This window comes from Neofelis nebulosa, chromosome 16, assembly GCF_028018385.1.
Source record: "Neofelis nebulosa isolate mNeoNeb1 chromosome 16, mNeoNeb1.pri, whole genome shotgun sequence".
NCBI lineage: Eukaryota > Metazoa > Chordata > Mammalia > Carnivora > Felidae > Neofelis > Neofelis nebulosa.
In genome coordinates, this window is record NC_080797.1 from 6,736,968 (window position 1) to 6,764,086 (window position 27,119).

The window sequence follows — 27,119 nt, forward strand, 5'->3', positions numbered from 1 at the left end:
GGTATCATCATTCAATTAAAAATGTTTCCAATTTCCCTTGTGATTTCTTCTTTGATCTATGAATTACTTAGAAGTATACTGCCAAATATTTTCCTAAGTAGCATATTGCTTTTGATTTCTGACTAATTCCAATGTGATCAGAGAACATACTCTATAGGAGTTTAATCTTTTAAAAAAGTTTATTGAGACTTGTTTTGTGGCCTAGTCTATCTTGGTGAATGTACCATGTGAACCTTAAAAGAATGTTAAATTTAGGGGCACCTGGGTGGCTCAGTGGGTTAAGCGACTGACTGTTGGTTTTGGCTCAGGTCTCGATCTTGCGGTTCATGGGTTCCAGCCCCGCATCGGACTCCACGCTGACAGTGCAGAGCCTGCTTGTAATCTCTCTCTCCCTCTCTCTCTGTCCCTCTCTCACTCTCTCTGTCCCTCTAAATAAATAAATAGATAAATAAATAAATAAATAAATAAATAAATAAATAAATAAATTTTAAGTTATTGAACACCGTGCTCTATAAATACCAATTAAGTCAAGATGATTGATAATTGTTCAAATCCCAATGTCATCAGTGATTTTTTTTAAATCTATTCTATAAAATGTTGAGAGGGGGACCCTAAAATATCCTACTATGATTTTGAAATTGTCTATTTATCCCTCTAATAATGTCAGTTTTTACTTCATTTGAGGCTTTTATTAGATGCCTATCCATTTTTTTTAATGTTTGGTTTTTTTTTTTTGAGAGAGAGAGAGATAGAGTGTGAGTTGGGGAGGGGCAGAGAGAGAGGGGGAGGCACAGAATCTGAAGCAGGCTCCAGGCTCTGAGCTGTCTGCACAGAGCCCGATGCGAGGTCGAACTCACGAACTGTGAGATCATGACCTGAGCCAAAGTCAGACACTTAACCGACTGAACCACTCAGGTGCCCCTGATGCCTATCCATTTATAGTGGCTAGGTCTTTGGATGAATTGTCCCTTTTATGATTATAAAATGTCCTTTCTTTATCTCTGATAATACTCCTTGACTTGAAGTCTTTTTTTTAATCTGATATTGATACAGCCTGTGTATCATTTTTTTTAAATGTCTATTTATTTTGAGAGAGAGAGAGCGCACATACAAGTGGGAGAGGGGCAAAGAGAGAGGGAGGAGAGAATCCCAAGCAGGCTCTATGCTGCCAGCACAGAGCCCAACGTGGGGCTCAATCCCACTAACCATGAGATCAAGACATGAGCCAAAATCAAGAGTCAGATGCTTGACCCACTGAACCACCCAGGCACCCCTAACCTGTCTAGCTTTCTTTTTTTTTTTAATTTTTTTAACATTATTATTATTGAGAGACAGCATGAGCATGGGAAGGGCAGAGAGAAGAAGAGACCCGGAATCTGAAGCAGGCTTCAGGCTCTGAGCTGTCAGCACAGAGCCTGATGCGGGGCTCGAACTCACAAACCATGATCCCGATGCAGGGCTCTAACTCACAAACTGTGAGATCATGACCTGAGCCAAAGTTGGACGCTTAACCTACTAAGCCACCCAGGTGCCCCTCTTTTTTCTTTTTTTAAATGTTTATTTACTCTTTTTTTTTTTTTTTTTTTTTTTTGAGAGAGAGAGAGAAAGAGAGAGAGTGAGCACACTAGCAGGGCAGGGGCATAGAGAGGGAGACACAGAATCTGAAGCAGGCTTCAGGCTCCAAGCTGTCAGCACAGAGACCAAAACAGGACTTGAACACATGAAACCAACCATGAGATCATGACCTGAGCCAAAGTAAGACACTTAACCAACTGAGCCATCCAGGCGCCCCTCCTTAAGCATTTCTTGTAGCAAAATCTGCTGGCAACAAATGACCTTTCCCTTTACCTGAACACATCTTTATTTTGCCTTCATTTCTAGAGGACATTTTCTCTTTGGAGTTGACATTTGTTTTCTGTTTTGCATTTTGTTTTTGTTTTATCTTCTGGCCTCCATAGTTTCTGATGAGAATTGGTGTTTCCCTTTATATAATGTGTTGGTTTTCCCTAGATACTTTTAAGATTTCCTCTTTCTTAGGTTTTCAGCCATTGGATTGTGATGTGTCTAAGTGTGGTTTTCTGTGAATATGGCTGGTGTGGGGTTTGTTGACTTTTTTGGAATCTGTGAATTTATGTCTTTCATGAAATTTGGGATGTTTGGGCTATTAGTTATTTCTCTGCACTCTTTCTGGGACTCTAATTAACTGATGTTAGATTTTTTGATATTGTTTCACAGATCCATGGGGCTATCTGTATGTCCGTTTTTTTCCCATCATTTTTCTCTCTCTTCGTAAGTTTGGTCTATTTTCAAGTTTACTGATTCATTCCTCTGATATTTATTCTTTTATTAATAAGCTCATCCATGGATTTATTATTATTAGAGTATATTTATATTTATTAGCATTTACTATTATTATTATTTAGAGTATAGATATCCTACCATTACGTTTTAATTTTTATTTGGTTTCTTTTTATGTGGCTATTTTGCAGCTGAGATATCCTGTCATTCCATTCATTTCAAGCATGTTTTCTTTTACTTCATTGAACATAGTTGAAAATAACTACTTTAAAGTACTTGTAGGATAATTCCAACATGTGGGTCGTCTCAAGGCTAGCATCAGCTAATGGTCTTTTCTATTTAAAATGAGTCACATTTTCCTGGTTCCTTGTGTGTAAAGTAATTTTGGATTGTATTCTGGACGTTCTGTCTTGTATTACATAAACCCTTGAGTTCTTTCACAATCCTCTGGAGACTGGTGATTTCTTTCTGTTTGGTTTGAGCACAAAATTAACCCTGAATATTCGAACGTTAAGTCCTTTTTTGCCTATGTGCACAGAGGTTCGAGTTTCACTTTGATTTTAAACCTTTGCCGTGCTGCTTTGAGTCTGCCCCATGGAAACTTCATTAAAGGACCAGATTGAAACTTGTGAGGGTCCATACACATAGTCAGGGGATCCCTCCCTTTTCCAGCTCTCTCCCGTACATGGTGTCTTCCTCAATCTATGGTGCTCAGCCATGGTTGTCTGCTTTCCTTTCCCTGAGTCCTCAGGCCAGAAAGATGAGTAGGTTTTCTGTTAGAGTTTTAGTTGCTTTTGACCTGCTACTTCATGACTCCAAGTCACTCTCAGTTGTCCCCCAAATAGGAAGCTCACCCCCGTGGAAGTCACCTCTCCAAGTTTCAACTTGCCTCTATACCCTACATGATTTTGTTTCCTATTCAGAATCCCCAGGTGGTTATTTCTCATATTTTGTTCAGAGCTTACAGTTTTTATTGGTGGGAGGGTTGTTCCGAAGGAGGGCTTAAATAACAAAGTCTCGTATCATTTTCATTTACCTGCAAAGTAACATAATTTTGTCTTCTTTATTGTCCAGTCCTAACTCCGAGTCAGATGAGGCTATTCAATGAAACACAGTCTAGCAACTGAAAGTAATTAAAAGTAATTCAACAGCATTGATCTCTCTCGAAGAAGGTTGATGATCCCATTCAAAACCATGACAGCACTTTAAAAAATCATCTTTCCCCATTACGCTGACATTCAGGAGATCTTGTGACTACATTTTCTCTGAAGCCTCACTCTGAGATACTAAATAAACTTGAAAGTCAGTCCACATAGCCTTCCTGGTTTTGCTCTTGTCTCCATTCTCATTTTCTCTTCCTCAAAACAGTTCTCTCCTTCTCTCTTTTCATTACATGTTGATTAGACCAGTCCCTCTTTTTTACAAACTTTTGCTCTTTCTGTCATTATTCTGAGCCACTCAAACCCAGGAGCCAAGACGGTAAACTTAGAGTCTCCCTGAGAAAATGGAGTCTCCATGAGGGAGAGGCCAAGTGTCCAAAGGTAGAATTTTTCAGGGGGAGAGGGGGGAGAGCGGAGGAGAAAATCACAAATGCTACACTCACAATTTTACATAGTCTTTTTTTTTTTTTTTTTACTATTTACATGTATATTGTGTATGATATATATAATCTATTTGCGCTATGGATAGCAACATAAGTGTTTATAATACAAAGTTTGGACAGTTTACAGTGTTTTATTTCTTCTAAGCAAAGCATGACTCTAATAGCCTATCTTTGAAATTCCAAATGGATCCCAGATGCACATAATACCACTGTTTATTGATGAACTATTGTGTGCCAAGCACTCAGCTAAGCAACTTGCGTTTATTGCTTATCGGACTTTATAGCAACACCTTCAGGAACACATCGTTCCCATTTACAGATGAGGAAAGTGAGTATCAGAAAGGGTAAGCAGCTTGCCCAGGATTACCTGCCTTTTGAAGGCGCTAGAGATGAGATTTGAACCCATATGAGACCCCAAGGCCTACGCTTTCTTCATGCTGGCTCCCTTTCGAAAGCACAGACAAATTCCCAGCAGAACTGGGTGGTGTTTATCCCCCCAAGTGGCTAATAAGGAGGAGCGAGTGAGCCTAGGGCTGTGAGAACAACATTCACTTCAAAGAGGGCATGGGTGTTCCAGCCCTAGCTTGTCACAGACTTCCTGCAAATCCCTGCAACCCGCTTGGCATCTCTCAGTTTTTTCTTTCTCCACGTCTGCCACAGAAACACAAACGTAGTTGACACAAACGTTCGAGACTGGTCTAAAAATGAAATGAGAAGAGCTGGGCAAAAATTATGATGTGAATATAAATGACTATAATCACACGCGGCCCAACTTACAAACAAACACTTTGTTTTCTAAGTTTTGCAGTTACGACTTCAACAGAGAAGGACCCAGGAACAACTTGCTAACCAAGGCATAACACCACGTGAGTAGCCCTATCTCTTGTTCGCTGACCTGTTACTATGGGGGCGTACAATTTGGGAGCTGGAAAGCACCTCAGAGGTCCTTGAACCTAAGCCAACACATGGGTCTCCCCAGATCCTCATAGACGCTATGTCTGCAGAAACTCCAGACCTTGGATGCTTTGCCCCAGACACTACTCACCTACAAGGGCTTCCCTTTAATGCTATAGGTTGTACCTAAAATTCCAGTTGATGGGTTTGTTTTTAGAGTAAGTACAATTCCCTGTGGGCCCCCTTCACCCTTCTCTTCCTTTTAGAATAGGATGTAAATCACCACTCTTTCCAGAGGCATCCATCACTTATCCCTCTTCTCACCTCAGTTCTATTTGGGGTACCTGAGTCCACAATTAATTGAATACCATCAAGGAAGGCTGAGAAGTAATGACACTCTAGCATAAATAGTATAATATTGAATTACTGGACATAAATTGGGTCAAAGAAGGAGGATTGTCATTATCTTTTTTAGTAGATAGATTTAAATTTTCCCACCAAGTAAGCAATTAAAGCCAACTCTTGATTATCTATAAAGAGACAGAAGACCTCCCTGAATGAATGAAGTCCCAGTTCAAGCCCCTTTAGGTCATGCTTTGTAACTTTCTTCCCCAACAAAAGTTAAAAATCAAAACCCGTAATGACTCCCGCAGAAATCCAGACTCGTCATGACTACGACTTCAGAGTTCAGCCTCTCACAAGCAGCCAGTTTGGCCTGGATAGAATGTCCTGCGGTCGTAATACAGAGCCCTATGACCCAAGGTCTGAAAGTTTAAGTATAGTCTGTGCCTCTGAGCCAGATGAGAACTGAGAATTTTTCAAGCCTTTTCCTTTGTAATTCAAAAATAGCTCTTTGTTAATGGCTCAGCCCTACCGACAGTAAACCACAGGTGACCTTCCAGGAGAACACCTTTTTTTTTTTTTTTTAGAGGTTTGCTAATGAGCACAAAAGAAACAGCTCACCCTGCAATTTAAAGCCCGCTCACACAAGATGTACAACCGAGTTGAGAACCCAGAGGGGCCACATCTGACTGGCCTTTTTCATCTGAGCCCACTAAAGAGGAGAAGCACTAAAAACTCGGGAAAGCGCAAAAGTCTGCAGACTTCCGGGCAGATCACTACATTTTCAAAGCTGATCAGACCAGTGTTTTGGGGAATCCTGTTACAAATGTGTAGGATGTGACGTGGTTATGCTTCATCTGGAAGAGTTACTCACTAAGAGTGGGTTGTGGACGAGCGTAGGTCCGCCAGGATCCTCTCTCAGCGGGCCTCGATCTGTACTCATGCCCTCAGATATACGAGGAACACGTCTAGTTGGGTAGTATGAAAATAATCTATTCCCTCGCCGGTGTTTCTTTTCTTTGATTCTGGAAAGGCACATGGGGTAAAGAGACCCAGTACATTTCAGTCTGCTTAAGCTGCTCACACCTTATTTATCTAAAGCTTGAGTCATGTGCTTAAATACTCTGAGCCTGAGCCTTGCAACTGGCATTTGGATAAGAATAAATTCATTTCCCCCTTTCTTTATTTTTTTTTAATTTTTTAAATGCTTATTTATTTTTGAGAGAGAGTATGTGTGAGCAGGGAATGGGCAGAGAGAGAGAGATAGGGAGAGACAGAATCTGAAGCAGACTCCAGTCTCTGAGCTGTCAGCACAGAGCCTGACACAGGGCTCGAACTCACAAACTCTGAGATCATGACCTGAGCCGAAGTCGGACGCTTAACCGACTGAGCCACCCAGGTACCCCATCTTTTTTTTTTTTTTTGACGTTTATGGGATTAAATCTTTGGAAATCCGTAAGAAAAAAAAAAAACACCTAGGAAAGGTAGAAATGAACCCTATGATGCAATTTAAAATAATACCTCTATGTATGTTTTGTAAATTTAGTGTCCCTTTGTGGAGTAGGGTTCGATGGCAATATGATATTTTGTTCTCTAGGATTTCCAGAACCAAATCATGTGCGTATTAAGGAAATACCGCCCGACGGAAATTTTGCATCCTTAGTCCATTGAACCATTAAGATAATTACTGGGAGAAATTCCTATGAGAACAAAATGATTTTTTTTTTTTGTTTCTCATTCAGCAAAATGATAAAGGTTAATTAAATGTCATCTGGTTTCCATGGTCGTCAGCCGCCTCCCCTCAACTAGGCTTCCTAAGGGTATAGATTCTGCCGTGGAAAAAATGTCAAACCCGCAACAGGTGCACACGGCCAGCCCCACCCAACCCGGACAGACCTCGACTAAGCTCTTCTCAGGAAGTTAGACCCAAGACATATCTTTCACTTGCTGAGAGGTTGGGGACGGAGATGGTTAGCTTTGTCAATCCAGTCAGAGATGAAACATGCCACCGAAATGTAGCACAGAGCAGCGTGTGTTTTCTCTGGCACCTAACGGTTCATGTGTAAAGGCAACTGATCGCGGGAAGCAAAGAAGAGGCAACGGTCTCGGGGTCCTATCGATTCAATCAATGCAACAAATGTTGTTATGAACCAGACTTTGTGCAGGGTAGTGTGCTGGGCCCTGTAGGGACAACGATGAGCAAGACAGTCCCTTGAACAGACTCAAGATTCTAGGGGGATTGGTGGTAGGAAACTCACAGAAGTAGAATTTAAGGTAGAGTTTTTTACATAATTATTTGATATAATCTCACTGTATCCATAACATTTGAAATAACTGCAATCCTCCTCCCCCCCCCCACCAAGTTTTAAAACTTGTCATAAATCACCTACATTGAAGGCTGATGGCCAAGCAAATTATTCACTGTCCCTACATCATTACTATATAGCATCACTGTTCTTAACTGGTCGACAGAAACACCTGCTATCCTTGTCTTAAGTTTTATATTAGATTAAATCTCAATGCCACTCCTATGGTGACAGAACTGAGGGCAGAACCTATACATCCTGGTCCCTGCATAGAGCTCTTTCTTCAAATATTCAAAAGGAATTGCTTGAACTTTAAAAGCACCTACTTACGCTCCTCTCATCAAGCATTTTGTGGCCAAAAGATTCAGTCGGGATGTGGGAAAATTAAAAATACGTGTGTGTGAACATGCCAAGGGAAACCCAATGGTTCTCACAAAATGGCGTCAGGTTTTACATCATCACCTACGCCTCACCGTGACCAAGAGTGAAGGACAAATTTCACCGCATTCGCCCCGTGGCAGATCTCGCTTCAGCTGCACATGACGTTGCTGATGAAATTCTAAGGTTTCTCCCCCTACTGACTCCGATGAACTGAGCCGCGTGTAACTTTCCGTTGACTAGTGAAACTGGTCCAAATGAATTGAATTTAACTCCTTCCTTCTTCTTGGGCATGTATCCTGCAGGTTTTGTTGCTGAGAAACAGTCTACAGCACCCAGGGACACATTCTCTTTATATAACCCCCCTGAATCACTTCTCTTAAGCATTTACTTATTCCTTTTGTCCATTTATGGGTCTGGGGATTTTCCCCTTCAGATGCTTTGAATGAACGGAAACCCATTGTTCCTTGAATTTAGTCAACAAGGGCAGAATTCCGAGGCCAGCACGGAACCGCTAGGACAACTTTCAGCAGTGGGAAGAGGTTCTCAGACCAGGGAGCATGGGTGCAGGCCAGATTCTTAGATTGCTTTCAATTTAAAATGCCATTGTAGAATTCATGTTTTCAAAATAGTCGTAAAATCTCTGTGAAATACCCTGTCCAAAATCCCACCTCTCCAAATGGAGATTTCAAGTTGTCTCCTTTGCCACGACCAACCAGGATTCAATTTTTTTTCTTTTAATGTTTCTTTAATTTTGAGAGAGAGAGAGACAGACAGAGACAGCACTAGCAGGGGAGGGACAGAGAGAGAGAGAGGGAGACACAGAATCTGAAGCAGGCTCCAGGCTCTGAGTTAATCAGCACAGAGCCTGACCAGGGGGCGGGGGGGGGGGGGGGGGCTCCACCCCACGAACCACGAGATCATGACCTAAGCCAAAGTCAGACGCCCAACTGACTGAGCCACCCAGGTGCCGCACCACCAACCAGGATTCAAAGGGAGCACCTCGATGCCCCACCCTTTTGGGGGTCAAGCCTGCAAAAGACATCTACCTTCTCTGTTTTCTCACAGCTTTACGACAGAGCCAACCTCCTCCCCTGTGGACCTGTGGGGCTTGGATCTGTTCACCATTTCTCCTGCAGATTTTCTCCATCACCATTCTTTTCCTGGGGCATCACTCTCCTGGGTGGAGTCTTAACACCACCTTATTCCAACCACTTGGGAAGCCTCAGTGCAGAAGGGTGATGAGCTCTGTGGAGTAGGTGTGATGAATGATCACGGCAGCTCAGTAGTATTTTGACCATCTGCTGTGAGGAGGGCCCTGTGGAACACAGAGGAGTCAGACGTGAGTTCTGTTTCAGATGCTTACTGTCTGGAAGGGGCCCCAGATCACCCCTGCTTGGTTGTTTAGAGTAGCGGTATCAGACGACCATGCACCACTGCATGGGACTGAATATCTTCGAGGACGGAAGGAAAGAACTACTTTCTCCTTCCCTCTCCCTCTGCTAGTAAAGTGGGGCTAATCTGTAAGAACCCAGGCGGGAGAGGAGGGAACAGGTAGCCCATTCTCCCGGAATACAGAGCTGAAGAGAACCGCATACACGGGTGGCCCCGAGTGGCTGTGGCATCTCCACGGAAAGTCCGAGAAAGCCACCGCCGGCCGGGATGAAATGTCTGGGCAGCTTGGGTCCATGACCTGATCATTGTAAATGGATTTAAAGATACGATGAGCTGTCTATGAACGGTGCTGCCTTTATTTGTTTTGCAGACTAAATTCCAGCCACAGCAGCCTCATACTTACTGCAAAGCCCTGGTAAATCCCTGAGTTCTGTGGTGCCTTTCCTGAATAGCAGCGAGAATGACTGGGGCAACTCCTGTACCCACACCACATGCAGCTTCTTGGTAGTTCTGAGAAGTTGCCTGGGCAAAGTGTGTCTTCCTCTTCTCAGTGCATCCTTCTGACTTGGCTTCTCCCTACGTCACCCTAGCACACACTGTTGGCTGTTTCAGCAGAACACGGCACGAGGGTTTTAATCTGTCTGCCTCTTCTCTCCTTTCTAACATGTCAAATTCAGAGTCAGGAAAAGGCACTGTGGATTTTCCTGGCAAGCCCATACGGGGGGGGGGGGGGGGGGCAGTGGTCAACAACCCTAAATGTTTTCTTTTCCCTCCCATTTTCTGGTTCCTTGTTCCTCGGAAACCAGTAAGCCGGTGATGACAGGCGTCCTTTGAATTTGTCTTCACAGTCGTCTTCTGAGAAATCCCCAAAGTATTCACGCATGTTGCATTCAACTGCCTCAAACGTGTGGCCAGGTCTTAAATGTAACGAAGCTACATTTTCAGACTCCTGAGACTGTCCTTTGATACCAAATGGGCAGTGCATTGCCAATCTAAAGAGGGAATGTCATTTCCAAAGCATGATCACTTACGCAGAGCACGTATCTCAGGAAGACAGCCATTCACGATGCGCTTTGTCTTTAAAAGTGAGGCAAACAGAAGCATTTCTAAGCCCATTTTACAGGTGGGAGACAGAGCAGGAAGACTCCCAGACGTGTTTGAGGAGACTAAGCAAGGATGGAGCCCGGAAGGGTAGTTCCCAAATTTTCGGTCACCCAAAAGGACTTTAGTTATACTCCACACTGCCATGGATCCTGTGTTTCAAATTGTTTTGTCTCCGCCCCCCTCACGCCCAAAGAACCCTAAATTTGTAAATTATGAATCCGTCTGTTTTTGATGAATTGATGGCATTTAAACTGAACAGCTGGTCTTTGGTGAGAACAGCCATCTCAAAAGCATGCCGTTAGGATCCTAGGTAGCAACATTGAAAAGTGACAGTTCCATCAGCCCCAACTGGTCTTTCTCTGGGCACCCATACCCCTCTTCTTCAGCTACTTGAAATCCTGAAAATCGGTCCTAGAAATTCGTCACTCCCTGGTTGGACTCCCATGTTCCCAAAGACCCTAGATCAGGAGACACTGGCCTTACAAACTCCAGAGCCAAGGTTCTCAAACTTGTACATCACCATTGGCAAGGAGGGCTCATTAAAACACGAATCCCTGGGGTCCACCCCTAAGGTTCTGATTTTGTGGGTCTGGGTGGGGCCTGAGAATTGACATTTCTTCAGCCCATCCAGGGGCCACACGCTGAGAACCACTGTTCCATCTGGTGTCCCAGGACACCAGCCCTTTGAGGCTGCATTTTCGTCCTCCTCTGGAACACTGAGGAGCTGGGTTCTGTCCTGCAAGCCTGGGAGGGGGCGACCCCATGAGCTGCTGTCAACATCAGGCCCCCCCCCACCTTGTACTGGAGAGTCAGCCCCTTCCCTTAGCTGATTCCCCAGGGGCCCCAAGACCTGCATTCTCCTGTTCCTGGGCTCCTGTAGAGTCCAGAGCCGGGGACAGCAGGGGGCCTGGCCTTTCTTAGGACCTTTTTTTCTGAGCTTTAGTAAGCAAATGTTTATACACACAGCTGACCCAAATTAGCTGGAGCCACAGGACCGAAATAGGAATAGCCCGTAACCAAACTCCAAGGCGAAAACATGAATTCCCTTGTGAGAAGTGATTAATCTTCCTCCAGGGAGAACGAGTTAGCTATGCGGCTGACTGAATTTACAACCGTATTCTAATTTGAAATCACATTGACTTATTAGTTTTTTTTTTTAATTTAGAAATCCAAATTCCTTTTCAATCTTAAATGTCAATGTCCCTGTAAAACAAAATTTTGCCATTTGATATTCCCAGGGCTGGCAGCAAGAGGTCCTTTATTTATTTTCCAAAGAGTCGACTTGGGGGGTTGTGATATGGTTTTCTCTGGCCCTCAGGGGAAATGGCTAAAATGCACATTCTCTCGAGTCACAGAAGAAAGCAAATGTCAATCACAGGACCGTGACAGGACAGTTTTCCATGGTGTGACCTCAAGCCAGTACCCCACATAACATCTCTGAAGCCCTGAGGGGAAGAGCGTGTGGTAAAATGCAGTGTAGGGACCTCTTTGGCTTTCTTCCCAAGCCCTTGCCAAGTGGACATAGCATCTCCCACCCTGTGATAGAAGGTTCCAGAAGACCTTTGTGTTCCTGGCATCAGAGACCCGGACTGTGCAGATCATTTCACGGGGGGAGTTGTTAACACCAAGAAGTGATGAATTACAGCTCTCACTCCAAAGCTAAGATACAGGAAATGCAGTGTTTCTTAGAACATTCAATAAGCTATGCTAATAGGAATTGAAGAGCCTTGGGAGTAAGAGAACCAGATAAATTCCTCCTAATTCCTAAGCCCAATTAAAACCAATCGAGTTTGGAATGTAAGTGGTATCTCAGGATAGATTCATACTGTTCCCATAAGGGCTGCTGCTTAAGGAGAAGGATGTGTTCATTCTTTTTAACCACTTAGTACAGCCACACAAAGATCGTTTCCTTTCTGGATTAGACAAGTGACTAGGCCAACATCGATATGTAATGCCTAGATGACTGCCAGACTATAGGGCGGAGGTGAAGACCTATCCACTGAGATCGTACAGATTCACCAGGGCCCCCCGGACTTCAAGCAGACTTGCAAGATCTGGTTACCTGGGGAAACAGGAGTTGTTTTCAGAACTCCATCAAGATAAATTGCAACTATGATCAAATGTAGGAAAAGACGAGCCTCCTTTCAAAGGATGGCAAATAGACCTGAATCAGAGGCAATGCACGAGCGATGTGGTTGAACAGCACGTTTCTCCAGATGATTTCCCAGAGTTACTGAGTGGGGACAAATGCGGGGGGGGGGAGACATGTGAAATGGCAGAGTTTGCAAAGAAGCCCATTTTAAGAGTGAAAGCAGCAAAGAGAAATTTTTGTTAGATCATTGGGAAATGTGATATTTAAGCAACGCGTTCTGTTACTTTTCCTATAAGAAGGGAAGCATCTTAATCTCTGCTCAAAGTGAGGAGGGTGCTCTTGTCCAGTATTCTTAGCCAGCTGGGGCGATTCAGCATGTTCCTTTGGTCAACATTGTTAATGTCCAGGTGAGGCAGGGAGACTGAGAGGGAGCGTGCCTTAGTGGCTTCCCAAGCAGTGCCCTCCATAGACGATAACGGGGTTGACCAGTTGCCAGGACTGCAGTGCCATTTGTTTGATGTCCAGAGAGCCCTTCTGAACATGTTGCTCAGATTTAGCATGACCTTAAAGACCAAAGAAGGCATCACACACACACACACACACACACACACACACACACACACACAGCCCCAAGTGCCAATCCGGCCAGAAGCCCAATTTTTTAAGCTGGCCAAAGCTTGGAAGAAGATTTCATTGCCTGCCACTTAAGAGTGGACATCTGCGGGAGCAGTATTAGAACACCGGATCATGCGATTCATTGGCTTGCCCAGACTTAACAGTTCAGAAAAGTACTCAGTGTGGTTCTGTAACCACTGACCAAGCTCCTCGCTTGTTACAAACAGTGGTTGCGTGCGGCTCCTTATCAATTGTTTCCGGGGATCGGGAAAGCTCCTTAAAAATGCGGAATTTTGCTGAATGATGTTCTACTTCTTTGCTAAGTCAAAACAGAGTCCCCATCACGGTGGAGAGCTGCTTTCAAATCGTGAGCAGGAGCAAGAGGGAGGAATGGAGGCAGCATTGGGCCCAGGCTGCCATGCGCTTTGCCTGACCGGTGCCTGTGTCTCCTGGGTGTTAATATTTTGGCATATTTTGTTACTTTGGCGTATTTTGTTGATACGCCTTGAAAGAAGTGAGGTCGTCAGAGGACCTAGGCTCTTAGCCCTAACTGTGTGACCCCGGGTAAGTCATCTGATTTCTGTGGACTTCTATTGCCCCATTTGTTCAGGGTGAGAGTTTATTTCATTATCTCCAGGGTCCCTTCCAGCCCTCAAAGTCTGATTCTGTGCTTCTCACTCAGCACCCTCAGTTGCATGTTCCTGTCCAACCAGTCACCGACCTTATCCACAGTACGTGTCCCTTCCTATGGGTTGGGACGCACCCGCCATGGTCTGCAGCCTCTACCCAGATGTTTGCACTCAAGGGCAGAGCAAAGTCAAAGAGGGCGTTAGTCACCCCATCCACCCCTCTCCCTCACTCTGGAGCATCTCTTCTGTGCCTAGTCTTCCACGGGCCCCCGTGTTTCCTCAGGATCTCGAATGCTCTGTCTCCCCCACCTCTCTTTCTATTGCACATCCTGCCTTTGCTGCTCCTCCTGTCTTCGGCCTCGGTTCCACCTGCCTCTGTATCCTGTGGCTTCCGGGAAGCTGGTATCCTCTGGTCCTCTCCTCTCCGATCGCTTATGGCCTAATAAAGGCGCTCACGCCCATACTGTGCACAGCTCCGCAAGCACACCGGCAGATGCCATCTTGCTGCTTGGTGTCCTCAGCCCGCCTCTGCTCACGTCTCTGTCTTTCTGTTGCAGCACTGAAAAGCCCAACTGAATTCCATGAGCAAAGAAAACATTTGGATAGTGACAAGGTAATTTTTTGGCAAGCTGCCCTTCTTTCTGAACTTAGACTCCAGGGTATAGATCTCTGAGTGCTGAGCTTTGGCTCAAGCAGGTACAATTTCCACAGTAAACTTAATACGTGCCCTGCCCCACATACACACACACACACACACACACACACACACACACACACAGTAGGGGACCTTACTCCTGTGTACCCAAGACTGGAAATGTGATCAACCACATTTAGCTTTGAAACTATTTGTTACCTTAAAAAAAGTCTCCAAAAAAACCCAAAAACAAAAACACGTCTCCAGTCTTTTTGATGTTGCAAGGATGCTGTAGATGTCAGGTTTCCAAAAGCCTTTTATAGTCCTTTCTAACAATCGGATTTTTAAAAATCCAATTCAGTGATAAGATAGAGGCTGTGTGTACAGAGATGACCTACAGCGACTTCAAGGCAAAAGGCATTGAGTTTATTTCTCTTTATTTCTGGTTTTTTTGTTGTTGTTGTTTGTTTCTTTTGGTTTTCTTTTTAACATTCAGGAGGGGGCATAATTGGCACATATGTTGCACCTTCATAGCAGATCTCTGCAAACTGACCTTATCAGTAATACAATTAATACTATTTAGCTGGCATCAGCCCTGTATGAGAAGGAAACGCAGGGAGGTGGAGGGGCGGGGGGCGTGCCTTTGTCCTGGGATTTCTTTGTCTACCTATCCTAGCCTCACAGCTACTTTGTGGGTGGAGAAAGGAGCAGAGCTCTGTACCTCTTTAAAGTTGTGCAGGAGAGGCTGTGGTCTCTGTTCCCTGGAAAACAGCTGTCTTTGATCAGAACTGGAGTGATCGCTAGATCCCTCTCAGGGGGCAAATAGGAGATCCAATAGAGTGGCATAAAAACCCAGAACTGGAAATCAGGGCCTGAGGTCTTGGTGTGCCCTGCCAGAGTCCACACTGTCCCCACAGACAACTCCACCATCGAGAAGACTGTGGGACTCAGTAAATTATCTCTGGGCATCCTTCTAACTCACCGTGCTTCTGAATAGCAGCCTTTACATTTCCATGGGTCCTAAGAGAGAGGGCATACATTGTCATGTTACACTGGATGGACTCAGGCTACATTTCGTCTCTAACCATAGTCAGTTTTGTGGCTGTTTTAAGAGTCCCTGGAATAGAATGGACTATAACACAGGCAGCTTAGTATCATCTGAGCTTTATTACTATTTTATTAACACATACCTGCCCGGCCTTTGAGGGTGGACCCAGGCTTCTTACCTCTTCACTGAATTTTTCCATCCTGAAATGACCAGAGAGGCTTTTGTAAATCTTCCCGCATCAAAATGGAGGAGACCGGGGAGATTTGCAGGTTCTGAGGAATGCCTTCCCCTTTCGAGAGAAATCGGGGTTCTTTTCAAGCCTAAAACTAGGCAGTTCGGCTGTCTGAGGTCCACAGTGGAACTTGTTCTTTGTGCTTGCAGACTGAAGACACGCTGAAGCACAAGGTCAGAAACAGGCCTGACTGCGCGGACGTGGTTAATATGCACGTACTTCAAGGTGAGGCTGCACCCAAGCATTAACCCGGATGCCATCGAATGGTGGGCCATTGTGCCAGAGTCCTTTTCTTTATATGTTTGTGAAGCCCTCTTAGAAAGCGTCCCCTGATCTTCCAGAGTGGTCATTTGAGTTGTTTTAGGGCCACTTAGACAGTCTGATCAGGAAGGTATAGGCTGGACTCCAATCTCCACTGTGCCATCTCTGAGTCTGTCTCTCCCTGCCATGTACCAGATTCCTCTAAAGCATGCCCGCTCTTTAGCCAGTAACAAATCTCTAGCATGTTAACTAGACGTGCCTATCCACTAGACTGGATACATACAGTGATGCTTATTCAGGGATTACTTTAGATGTTGGAACATCGAAAACAGGGAAATGTCCAACTCTAGGGGATTGGCTGAATTAATTCTGCATCATCCGCGTGATTGAATACCTTGCAGCCACTGCAAACGAGGCTTTCAAAGAAAAATGATTTAATGAGAGAGGTCTTCCAAGATGATGTTGAGTGAAAGAGACCAGAAACAAAACTGTATTTATGGTCAGGTTCAGGGATGAAAAAACATATGTAAATGGTATTTACAGTTCGAAGCTGTGATTAAAACAACAACAACAACAACAACAACAACAAAAACAGCCCTGGGGCACCTGGCTGGCTCAGTCAGGGGAGTGTTTGACTCTTGATCTCAGGGTTGTGAGTTCGAGCCCCACTATGGGTGTAAAACAAAAACATAGCCCTAATAATAAGTATAAATAGTTAAGAAAGACATCCACCTATTAAAAACAGAGTTTCTCAGTGCTTCCACTGTCTTTTATATACCTTTTTTTTAGCATTCTCCATACTTAGGGAGGACAAGTACATAATAATACTATAATAAAAAAAGCATGAGAAATGTTACTTGTTACATCATCATGGTCTTGTCTTTTTTTTAATTTTTTAATGTTTCATTTATTTTTGAGAGAGAGACAGGTAGAGTATGAGCAGGGGAGGGGAAGAGAAAGAGGGAGACACAGAATCTGAAGCAGGCTCCAGGCTCTGAGCTGTCAGCACAAAGCCTGATGTGGGGCTCAAACCCACGAACCGCAAGATCATGACCTGAACCAAAGTTAGAAGTTTAACCAGCTGAGCCACCCAGGCACCCCTCTTTATTTTTTAGAGTAGGCTCCAACATGAGGCCTGAACTCGTGACCCCAAAATCAAGATCTGAGCTAAGATGAAGAGTCAGACACCTAACCGACTAAGCCACCCAGATGCTCCAAACTCATCACAGGCTTCAATTAAATGAAACTGTGAGCTGTCCTGGCCCCCAGTTCAGTTGCATGTCCTTAATGGTTCCCATGTGATCCTCTCAGAAATTGAGGATTAACGGCCTAGAGCACCAAGGATCTGCTGGGGTACAAAATGATCCCTCCTTCCCAAGGCTCATGGTCTAGTTCTAGAAGCAGTAGTAGGTCAAGGGCCATGGCCATGAGTGCTAGAAGCAGTCACAGCAAAAGAGGCAGGTAAGAACAGAGGAAGTAGAGAGGCTTTGTGCTGAGACCCGAAGAGTAGATGGCTGCTGGTAGGGAGAAGGTAGGAAGCACTCCAGGGCGAGGAAACTAAGCAGAGGTACAAAGGTGAACCCACTAAGACATGCAGGACAGAAGGGGGAGGACCGGGGTCACTGGAACAGTCGTTTGGGAATGGAGAATCTCCACTCACATAACAGCCAGACTGACAGACAGAAGAACATCATTCGGGGGGATGCGAGAGAGGAGTGTTTTCTGAAGATTAATCCTGCATTGATGTGTAGGACCAATCAGAAAGATCCCTGAGGCAGGGTATCCAGTGAGAAGTCCTTGCCATGACCTAAGGAAGGATTAGGGGATGTTTTGGAGAGGACTGAGGCTCGAGTGCACCTGTTCTTTGGTTTGGAGTGCTGATGTAATCTCTACCTTGCATCAGGTGCATTGAAGATGTGGCTTCTAGACAAGATCTGACCTGTTACAACCATACAGCATCCCTAGACTGCTCCTGGATGGAGATTTCTAGATCAGCCACCAGACACTAGGCCTGGGTTAGTAGGTTGATAATAACAGAATAGGGCTGGAAGACTGGTCTGTAAATATCTGCCCTTTTAAAACTGCAGAGTTGAGAGGAAAGGTACAAATTTTTATGGCCTCTTAACAGTTCTACCTTACAGCAATAACCGGTTGACTAAATTCTCCTCCAAGTTCTTACACAGAAATAAGTTGGGGACTAACCAAAAGAGGAATATAGGGGTGATTTAGGTCTTCTTAGTGACCTTTGTCACCCTCAGATGATGAGAAACTGCCTGTTGGATAAATTCAGTGTTAAAGATCCCCGTTTAGTTAAGTAACTGTTTCAAAGGGACTTTTTTTTCCTTTGACAACTGACTTTGACATTTGAATCAGGTAGTATCACAACATCACCAAATCTAAACCCCTTAAGAAGTCCTACTACTGCAAGTAATTACATTACTAGGTAATATTTGCTTCTGGCTTGTCCTGTGCCAGGCAATATATAGACAGGATGTGCATTCAAGTGCTGCAGCTTAGGGTCAGCAAGCAGTGTAGATCCCATGGATTGCCTGTTCACAGAATCACCAAATCACACATTTTTTTTTAAAGAATTGTGGCCAAATGCATTTCTCTAACTCTTCTGTGCCTCTCTATTTGCTTTTATTTGGAGGAATCTAGTCTTTGCTGCTAATCCATGTGAAGTGATGATGATTGCACTGGAAAATTATTAGAGCCTAATGTGGCTCAGAGTTTCACTTACAAAAGCAAAACCCCCAAACCAGAAACAATGTCACATTCTAGAACAGATTCTTTGTGCTTCAACCCCTTAGCCTCCACTACAGAGAGGTCCATCCCAACTGCTCAGATGAAGCTGAAGAGAGCCCGACTTGCAGATGATCTCAACGAAAAGATTGCTCTCCGGCCAGGGCCACTGGAGTTGGTGGAGAAGAACATACTGCCCGTGGACTCTGCTGTGAAAGAGGCCATAAAAGGTACTTAGAACCCATGGCATGCTTCTCTTGTGTGCTCTGAGATCTGAGGGCAGCCAAGGCTCTGACCTGCCTGAGGCCCTGGGGGCAGGGCCTCTCACTAGACAAGAGTCATGCCAAGGGTTGCTGTCCCAGAGTGGTCTCCAAAACCAGAGGTCCTAGGAGTGAGGACGAGATTGCCACCCACTCACCCTACAAAGGTCAGGTTGACAGCAATCAGTGTTGTCCTAGTCAAGCAGGTGGAGAACCTGAATTGATGGAACTCTCCCAACCTCTCCCCTGCAAGGTTCTATCACTTAGGAGTCACAGCCCCCTATAGCCCTCCTCTTCTAGAGGGAAGAAGACTGGTAGAGCAGAAAGGACACTGGACTGGAATCAAAAGACCTGAACTCTAAGCCCTGTTTGTTGTGTGTTGGGGCTTCCCCAGGTCCCTTTGCCTCTTGAGATGCTGATAATGACACCAGCCTAGCCCAACTCAGAGGCTCTCAGGAGTGAAGTTCAGATTATAGACATGTGTGAAAATTCTTTGTAACAATCCTCATGGGGGCCCCAGGGATGAAGAAGTACAAATACTTACAGAGGGAACACAAACATTAATTCTTTCATAAGCTCTATAAAATCGTTGAGACCAAGTAGATGCAAACAGCCCAAGTGCACTGGGAAAACGGTGGTAGAGGAGAGAAAGGGGAACTCAGCATTCCCATAGGTGAACTTGATTTTTCTTCCAGTGATGACCACCAGGAGCTCTAAGGATTATTGACATTTAATAAGCAACACACATTTAAACGTTTCAACCCACTGTCAAAAGGTGTTTGTGAAGATATTTTATCAAGCACTTAAGTTCAATGTTAAACCTGTCATCGGATGTATTATCCCCCATTCTAAAATCTTGCTGTCACCCAACCATTCAAAAGCCATGTGATTTTTGGGTTTGGCACCTGTAAATATGAAAATCTCTGCCCTGGGAGAGATGACGTGGTGACCCATCAGCGCCCACCTACTGTTCCATTGTGACGTTCTCTCTTTACTCTCTCCTTCCACACTGAATATCCCATGCCTTTGAACTTGGACTAGCCAAGACCACCCAACTGGGTGCTATGTCTGTCTCTACTCTGATAAGATCTAGGACAGGAAAAAGATCTCCATGGGGCATCTCCTCATTTCTTAACATTTTCTATTCCATACATTTAAATCTATCATTGATTTTATGTGATAAGGGGAAAGATCTCAATTTGCAGTTTTGGGTTTATGGTGAGATTCTATTTTTCCATGTGATTTCGTGGCAGTGGCAGTTCGTGGCTATTGCTCTTTGTTCTACTGGGCATTTTCTCCCCTTCTGCTTTGTTAAAGCTATTTATATAGAAAAAATTAATAATGCTAACCCTCAGTCTTTCACAATTATCTTTTACCAGTTTGTCCTTTGCCTTTTGTATGAGTATATTTTGCCTAGAAGCTGTTTTTATTTTCTATATAGTTAGATCTAGTAATTTTTGTGGTTTCTGAATTTATCAATTATTGGAAACATTTCTTAGCTCAGGAATCTAGAGTGGTTCACCTCTGATGTCTGCTAGCATTTATATATTTCATTTTTATATTTCAGTCCTTACGGCATACAAAATTATTTAAGTGTGTAGTTTAAAAGACACTGCTAGTTCTGTTTTTCCACAGTTTTACTGATGTATTTTACAATGTATTTTAGTATCTATCTCACAAGTTTCTTTGCACTGGTCTGATATTTCTAATGTTTCTTGGCTTATTCTCACAAGTATATGCTGGGTGAAATTTAAAATCAGTTTAGCCTATGCCAGTTTCAGTCTTGTTAGATCTTTGTTTGGGGTTGCAGTGAATTTATGTTTTTAAATTTTTTTTAATGTTTATTTTTTTGAGAGGGAAAGAGCGAGTGGGGTAGGGGCAGAGAGAGTGGGAGACACAGAATCTGAAGCGGGTTCCAGGCTGTGAGCTGTCAGCACAGAGCCTGATGCGGGGCTCAAATCCACAAACCATGAGATCATGACCTGAGCTGGAGTCAGACGCTTAACCAACTGAGCCACCCAGGCACCTCTGTAGCAAATTTATACATTAGTTGATGGTTCCTTTTTTTTTTTTTTTTTTTGGAGGGAGAAAAAGAGAAAGCACAAGAGAGGAGAGCGGGGGGAGGGGAGAGAGAATCTTAAGCAGGCTCCACGATGGGGCTTGATCTCACAACCATGAGATGGTGACCAGAGCCAAACTCAAGAGTCAGACACTCAACTGACTGAGCCACCAGCCACCCATGATGGTGCATTTTTACGTTTAAAATATATCAATTCTGGGGCACCTGGGTGGCTCAGTCGGTTAAGCGTCCGACTTCGGCTCAGGTCACGATCTCGCGGTCCGTGAGTTCCAGCCCCACGTCGGGCTCTGGGCTGACAGCTCAGAGCCTGGAGCCTGTTTCCGATTCTGTGTCTCCCTCTCTCTCTGCCCCTCCCCCGTTCATGCTCTGTCTCTCTCTGTCTCAAAAATAAATAAAACGTTAAAAAAAATTTTTAAAAAAATATCAATTCTTCTGAGACAGAAATACAGTTTCTCTTCCCATTTCTTCAACTCCTCTATCATTTCCCTTGGTAAGGTTTTTGGTTTTTTTTAAGTGAAGTCACATCAATTATTGGCATCCTAGAGGAAATCTGTTAATTTTGCACGTTTCATAACTTTGAAGGGTTTCTCCATATTTCCAATAGTTGCTCCTAAAACTAATGAAAATTTGTCTCCTGCTGCATTTTTTTCCTGCCTTGGTGCACTGATCCTTGGCTGATACTTGAAAAGTAACATCAAGCTTTTATTAATGTATTGTATAACTAGCATCATGTAGAACATTGTATACAGTATATTCATAACATATGTCATATCCAAATTTCATGCTTTATTTACAAATTATATATTTGTAAATCGAGTTTTATATAAATTTTAAAGTATGATACACTGTATTATGTAAACCTATATATGTAAATATATATTTACAAAAACCTATATATTATGTAAATATATATTTTACTGTACATATAATGTTATATGTAAATGTATGTCATATATAAAATTATGTATGTGAATTATATAAGGCACACAATTTATGTTATTTCATATACAATAGACAGTATTTCACTATACAATTTAACAACTATTAATATATGACATAGTATAAAATTATTATTGGTACATTGCCAGTGCTTCAAGCAGTATTATACAGTTTTATATTATACATTATGTTTTTGTTATGTTGATGATAATATTTTTCTGTTTCTATCATAAATAGGGATTTCTTCACTCATGTATCTCTTTATATGCCATTAGCCTTTGGTATAGATAGGTATTCCAAGGAAGTATTTCTGTATAAAATGGATGCTTAATTCTTAAAATGCTTTCAGGGTGCCTGGGTGGCTCAGTGGGTTAAGCATCCGACTTCGGCTCAGGTCATGATCTCGCAGTTTGTGAGTTCAAGCCCCGTGTCGGGCTCTATGCTGACGGCTCAGAGCCTGGTGCCTGCTTCGGATTCTGTGTCTCCCTCTCTCTCTGCCCCTCCCTCTCTCTTTTTCTCTCTCCCTCTCTCTCTCAAAAATAAATAAATATTAAAAAAATGTTTAATGTTTTCAACGTGCACAAAAAGATGATTACGTGGGGAATGTGGCATTGCTGTCTTTTCTAATTATCTTGCATTTCTGGGGGAAAAAAATCCCACATACGATTTTTTTCTAGAACTTTCTGGTATTTTATTTGAGATTCGCATCTCTTCGTTAGGATAACAGTAGCTGCTAAACCACAAAATTTCAGCAGCCTAACACTAGAAGTTTTATGTCTTGTTCATAAACGGTCGAGGGAGGCTTTCCCTTAACGGCAGACCTTTCAAGCACACAGGCTCCTTCCCTCTGGCGGCTTCACCCACCCCTAGAGCAGGGCTGCAAACTTTTTCTTCAAGGGCCGACAGTAAATGAGCTAAGCTATTTAAACTGTCACAACCGCTCAGCTCTCAGCGACTGCAGTGTGAAAAGAGCCATAAGCGAGAAGTCAGCAAGGGGGCATGGCTGTGTTCCAATAAAACTTTATTTACAAAAGCAGGTTCACAGGCCATAGCCTCCTCATCCTCTGTACCGAGCCAGCAAGTGGAAGGCACGAATGAAAAGGCCCACCCGCCTGTGTTACAAGCCTCCACCTGGACACCAGCGTATCACGTCTGTTCCCATTTCCCTGTGAAAATAGCGCCGATGGCTCGGGAAGGTATTTTCTGGCAGAACAGTGATTTACCAGCAATGTCTCTCTTCTATGGAAGGGAGAACATAAATTTTGATGACTAGCTGGTCTTTTCTGCTACAGAGTTCACAAATAGTATTCGTCTTTGTTTTTATTTTACCCTTGTCAGGTTTAAATATCAAGACTTACACGTGCTTCACAAAATAAGTTATAATTATCTTTCCATATTTTCCCATGTTTGGAAAGCGTTTATGACTACAGTGATCAGCTCTTTGAAAACATTGCCTATTAAAGTCACGGGGGCTCAATACTTTCCTTAGGAGTAGGCCTTTAACAGCTTTCATTCTGTTTTTGTACATAGTTTTTTGGGTATTCAGATTTTCTCCTTACGGTAATGTGTGCAGTTTACCTCATGCAAAAAATTCCCATCGTCCCTCTGAATTGCAAAGTTATTAGCCTAAAGTCCTGTAAAGTCTTGGCTTACAGTTATTCCAGGCTGCTCTCAACCAGGGGTTAGGTGCCATTTTTCAATGCAATGTGGTCATTTGTGTGTTTTCTCCCTTCGTGAAGCAGTTCATGTTCACAAATGTTGTTGGTTTCTGGTCTTGGATTCGTTTGGTTTCGCTTCTCGTCAAGGTCACTGAGCAGGAGAATCTCCACAAGGAGGGTTGAGGATCCAGGATGTTCATCGGTTTCGAGTGCAGTGGAGACAGGTGGAGGCAGAGGGAAGGTTACACAGTGTGCCCCTATTCAGGTGAGGAGTCAGAGGGTATGAGCAGGAGCACGGTCAGTGGAAGAGGATAGAAAGCAATAAACATGAGGGCTAATAATAATAATAATAATAATAGAAGGGTATGAAGCAGGAACTGAGGGGTCCACCACCCTGGTTTTTAGAGCTGGACTCTGTGACTTCGGCCACACAGCCACACACTGACTTAATTCTAAATACCTCATTTGCTCCTCTCTGAAACCCCAGCAACAATAATAGCTCTCTCGGGGTCTTTTCTCAAGTTGGACTCAGTTTGTAAATTATGTAAAGAATTAGCAAGGCATTGATAGCACGTGAGGGAATTCGTCTAATTTCGGACCTCAAGGACTTTGCGCTTCAAGAAAAGAGAAGAAGAGAGCCAACTTTCCACATGAAAGTTCCTCTGAAGGGCTGGATAAAAGTCACAGTGGGAACGTGTATGCCTGTACCTAACCAGGACATCCTGGAGGTATGACTGCTTAGCGAGCCCTGAAGGGAGAGGGGCAGAGATCAGTAATAAGGGTGGTGACATCATAAGGGCCCTTTATATTGTGTCTTGAGAGCAGGAGAGAGACTCAAACTTCTCTTGTCATTTAAGGACACCAACATAAACACTTTTCTAGTTCCCCAGCAAGGGAGAACATAATTTAAAATAATGATGATGCCAGTAATAATAAAGTGGTGGCAAGCCATTAGAAGCATTCATGGTGGAAGCCAGAGCTATGTCTGTGTGGGAACAAGGTGGAGATCCTGCCTCTAGAAAGATCCCTCTGGCTGCAGTATAAAGTGGACCTGAGAGACGTGAAATGGAGCCAGAGTGCTGTCTTCTATTAGGTGACTGTTTGGCTTGTCTGAGGAAAGTTGATGAAGGCATGAATAACAGTCATGATTGGGGGTGTGGAAAAGAGAGACTCTGAAAGACAATTGATTTTGCATGATTAGATGGTCAGTGGAATACACCAATCGAGACAAAGGGAAAGCAGAGATAACACCAAGGTTTGTTTCTCTCCTGGGCAACTGGGTAAATGGCCGCCATTTGTCAAGATGGGGACCATGAGTAGAAGAGCAGATTTAGGGAAAGATGTGAATTCTCGTTTCAACTGTTGGATTTGAGGGGCCCACAGAAAATGGAGGGGCAAGCGACTAAGTAAACAATGGGTTCCATCGAACTAGAATTCAGGAGAATATTGGTCTAGAACTACAGATTTGGGAGACTTGAGTGTAGATGTAAATTTAAACTAATGGTCTAGATAAGATTGCCCTTTCATTCATTTGTTTATTCACTTAATACTTACGGAGAATCTTCGGTATCAGACACTATTCTAAGGGCTCGGGACATATCAGTGAACAGAACATTTGTGCTTCAACAGAGCTTATATTCTAGTGGGGAGACATAGACAATAAACATAATGATTATGTATTATAATACAAGGGTGTAACTGATGTAAAAGTAGGACAGGGTTCAAGGAATCAAAAGTGCCCACTAGAGAGTAGTTGGGAGAAAGAAAGGATGTATAAAAGGAAAAGAGGGCTAGGAGGCTCCCAGGCAGAGGGGGGGAGTCCATGAAGATGAAGGCAAGGAATGGCTACAGAAGGAGGTTGTCCAAATTGAGGAAAATCCAGCACCAGCAATGGGGAATTGACCCAGGCATCAGCCTCTTAGCAGTAATCTCTCGATGTGCATGAGAGTTTCTATGGGGGGTGATGGCACTTTGAGTAGCCCATCCGGTGGTGATGATGACCCAGCCCCCTCTTCTGCCTGTCACTTCTTGTGATCAAATCATCTCCCCACGACGAACTGGTGACTCCAGGTAGAGGTTCACTGTGGGCTCTTCTCCTGACATCTGTGTGTCGCACCCTCTCTCCACGTGCTCTTCCAGATGTGCTTACGTTTTCCAGCTCTCCCTGCAGCTGGCTTTCTATGTGCCAAGCTCTGAGAGGAATGCTTTGTCATTGTCTTCCTCCAGGTTTTAGTGAAGACCAATCTAGAACTTCTCTCAACACAGGAAAGGGATTTTTTTTTAATTAAAAAAATTTTTATTTTTTATTTTTTAAATAATTTTTTGAAATAAATTTTTGAGAGAGAGAGAATACAAGCAGGGGAGAGACAGAGATAAAGACAGAGGATCTGAAGCAGGCTCCGCACTGTCCACAGAGAGCCCAATGCGAGGCTTGAACTCACAAACCACGAGATCATGACCTAAGCCAAAGTCAGATGCTTAAGTGACTGAGCCGCCCAGGCTCCCCTATTTTTCATTTTAGTTCCAGTATATTTAACATACAGTGTTAGTTTCAGGTGTACAATGTAGTGATTCAACACTTCCCATCCATTATTCAGTGATCATCATGACAAGTGTGCTCTTAATCCCCATCACCTGTTTTATCCACCACCACCCCCCCCAGCCACCTCCCCTCTGGGAACCATCAGTTTGTTCTATAGTTAAGAGTCTGTTTTTTGGTTTGTCTCTTTTTTCCCCCCTTTGTTCATTAGCTTTGTTTCTTAATTCCACATATGAGTGAAATCATACAGTATTTGTCTTTCTCTGACTTATTTCACTTAGTATTATACCCTCCAGATCCATCTGTGTTGTTACAAATGGCAAGATTTCATTCATTTTTATGGCTGAGTAATATTCCATTGTACATATATGCCTCCTCTTCTTTATCCATTCATCTATCAGTGGACACTTGGACTGCTTCCATAATTTGCCTGTTGTAAGTAATGCTGCAGTAAACATAGGGGGGCATATATCTTTCTGAATTGGTGTTTTCATATTCTCTGGGTAAATACCTAGTAGTGTGATTACAAGATCATAAGGTAGTTCTATTTTTAAGTTTTTGAGGAAGCTCCATACTATTTTGCACAGTGGGCTGCACCAGTTTGCATTCCCACCAACAGTGCATGAAGGTTCCTTTTCCCTCCCCCCCATCCTTGCCAAAACTGTTTCGTTGTTTCTTGTGTTGTTGATTTTAGCCATTCTGACAGTTGTGAGGTGATATCTCATTGTAGTTTTGATTTGCATTTTCCTGATGAGTAGTGATGGTGAACATCTTTTCTTGTATCTTTGGCCATCTGGATCTCTTTTTTGGGGAAATGTCTGTTCATGTCTTCTGCCATTTTTTAATTGGATCATTGGTTTGGCATGGAGTTGTATATAAGTTCTTTATATGTTTTGGATACTAATCCTTTGTCAGATATGTCATTTGCAAATATCTTCTCCCATTCAGTAGGTTGTCTTTTGATTTTGTTGAGTGTTTCTTTCACTGTGAAGAAGCTTTTTAGTTTGATATAGTCCCATTTGTTTATTTTTGCTTTTATTTCCCTTCCCTCAGGAGACATATCTAGAAAA

The 27,119-nt window shown here is 43.4% G+C and overlaps 1 protein-coding gene across 6 annotated transcripts in view; it reads left to right on the forward strand.

Moving 5' to 3' along the window:
• MYOCD (myocardin) overlaps positions 1–27,119 on the forward strand; it is a 111,326-nt gene that overhangs the window by 37,896 nt on the left and 46,311 nt on the right. For 2 of the 6 annotated variants that reach the window (XM_058705890.1, XM_058705889.1), the window contains exons 2-5: positions 4,702–4,767; positions 14,214–14,269; positions 15,720–15,795; positions 18,642–18,803. In XM_058705890.1, coding sequence (XP_058561873.1) covers positions 4,702–4,767; positions 14,214–14,269; positions 15,720–15,795; positions 18,642–18,803 — 360 coding nt within the window. Of the gene's footprint in view, positions 1–4,701; positions 4,768–9,586; positions 9,632–14,213; positions 14,270–15,719; positions 15,796–18,641; positions 18,804–23,936; positions 24,604–27,119 lie in introns of those variants that run through there. The other 4 variants (XM_058705892.1, XM_058705891.1, XM_058705893.1 and 1 more) reach the window with 4 other exon arrangements.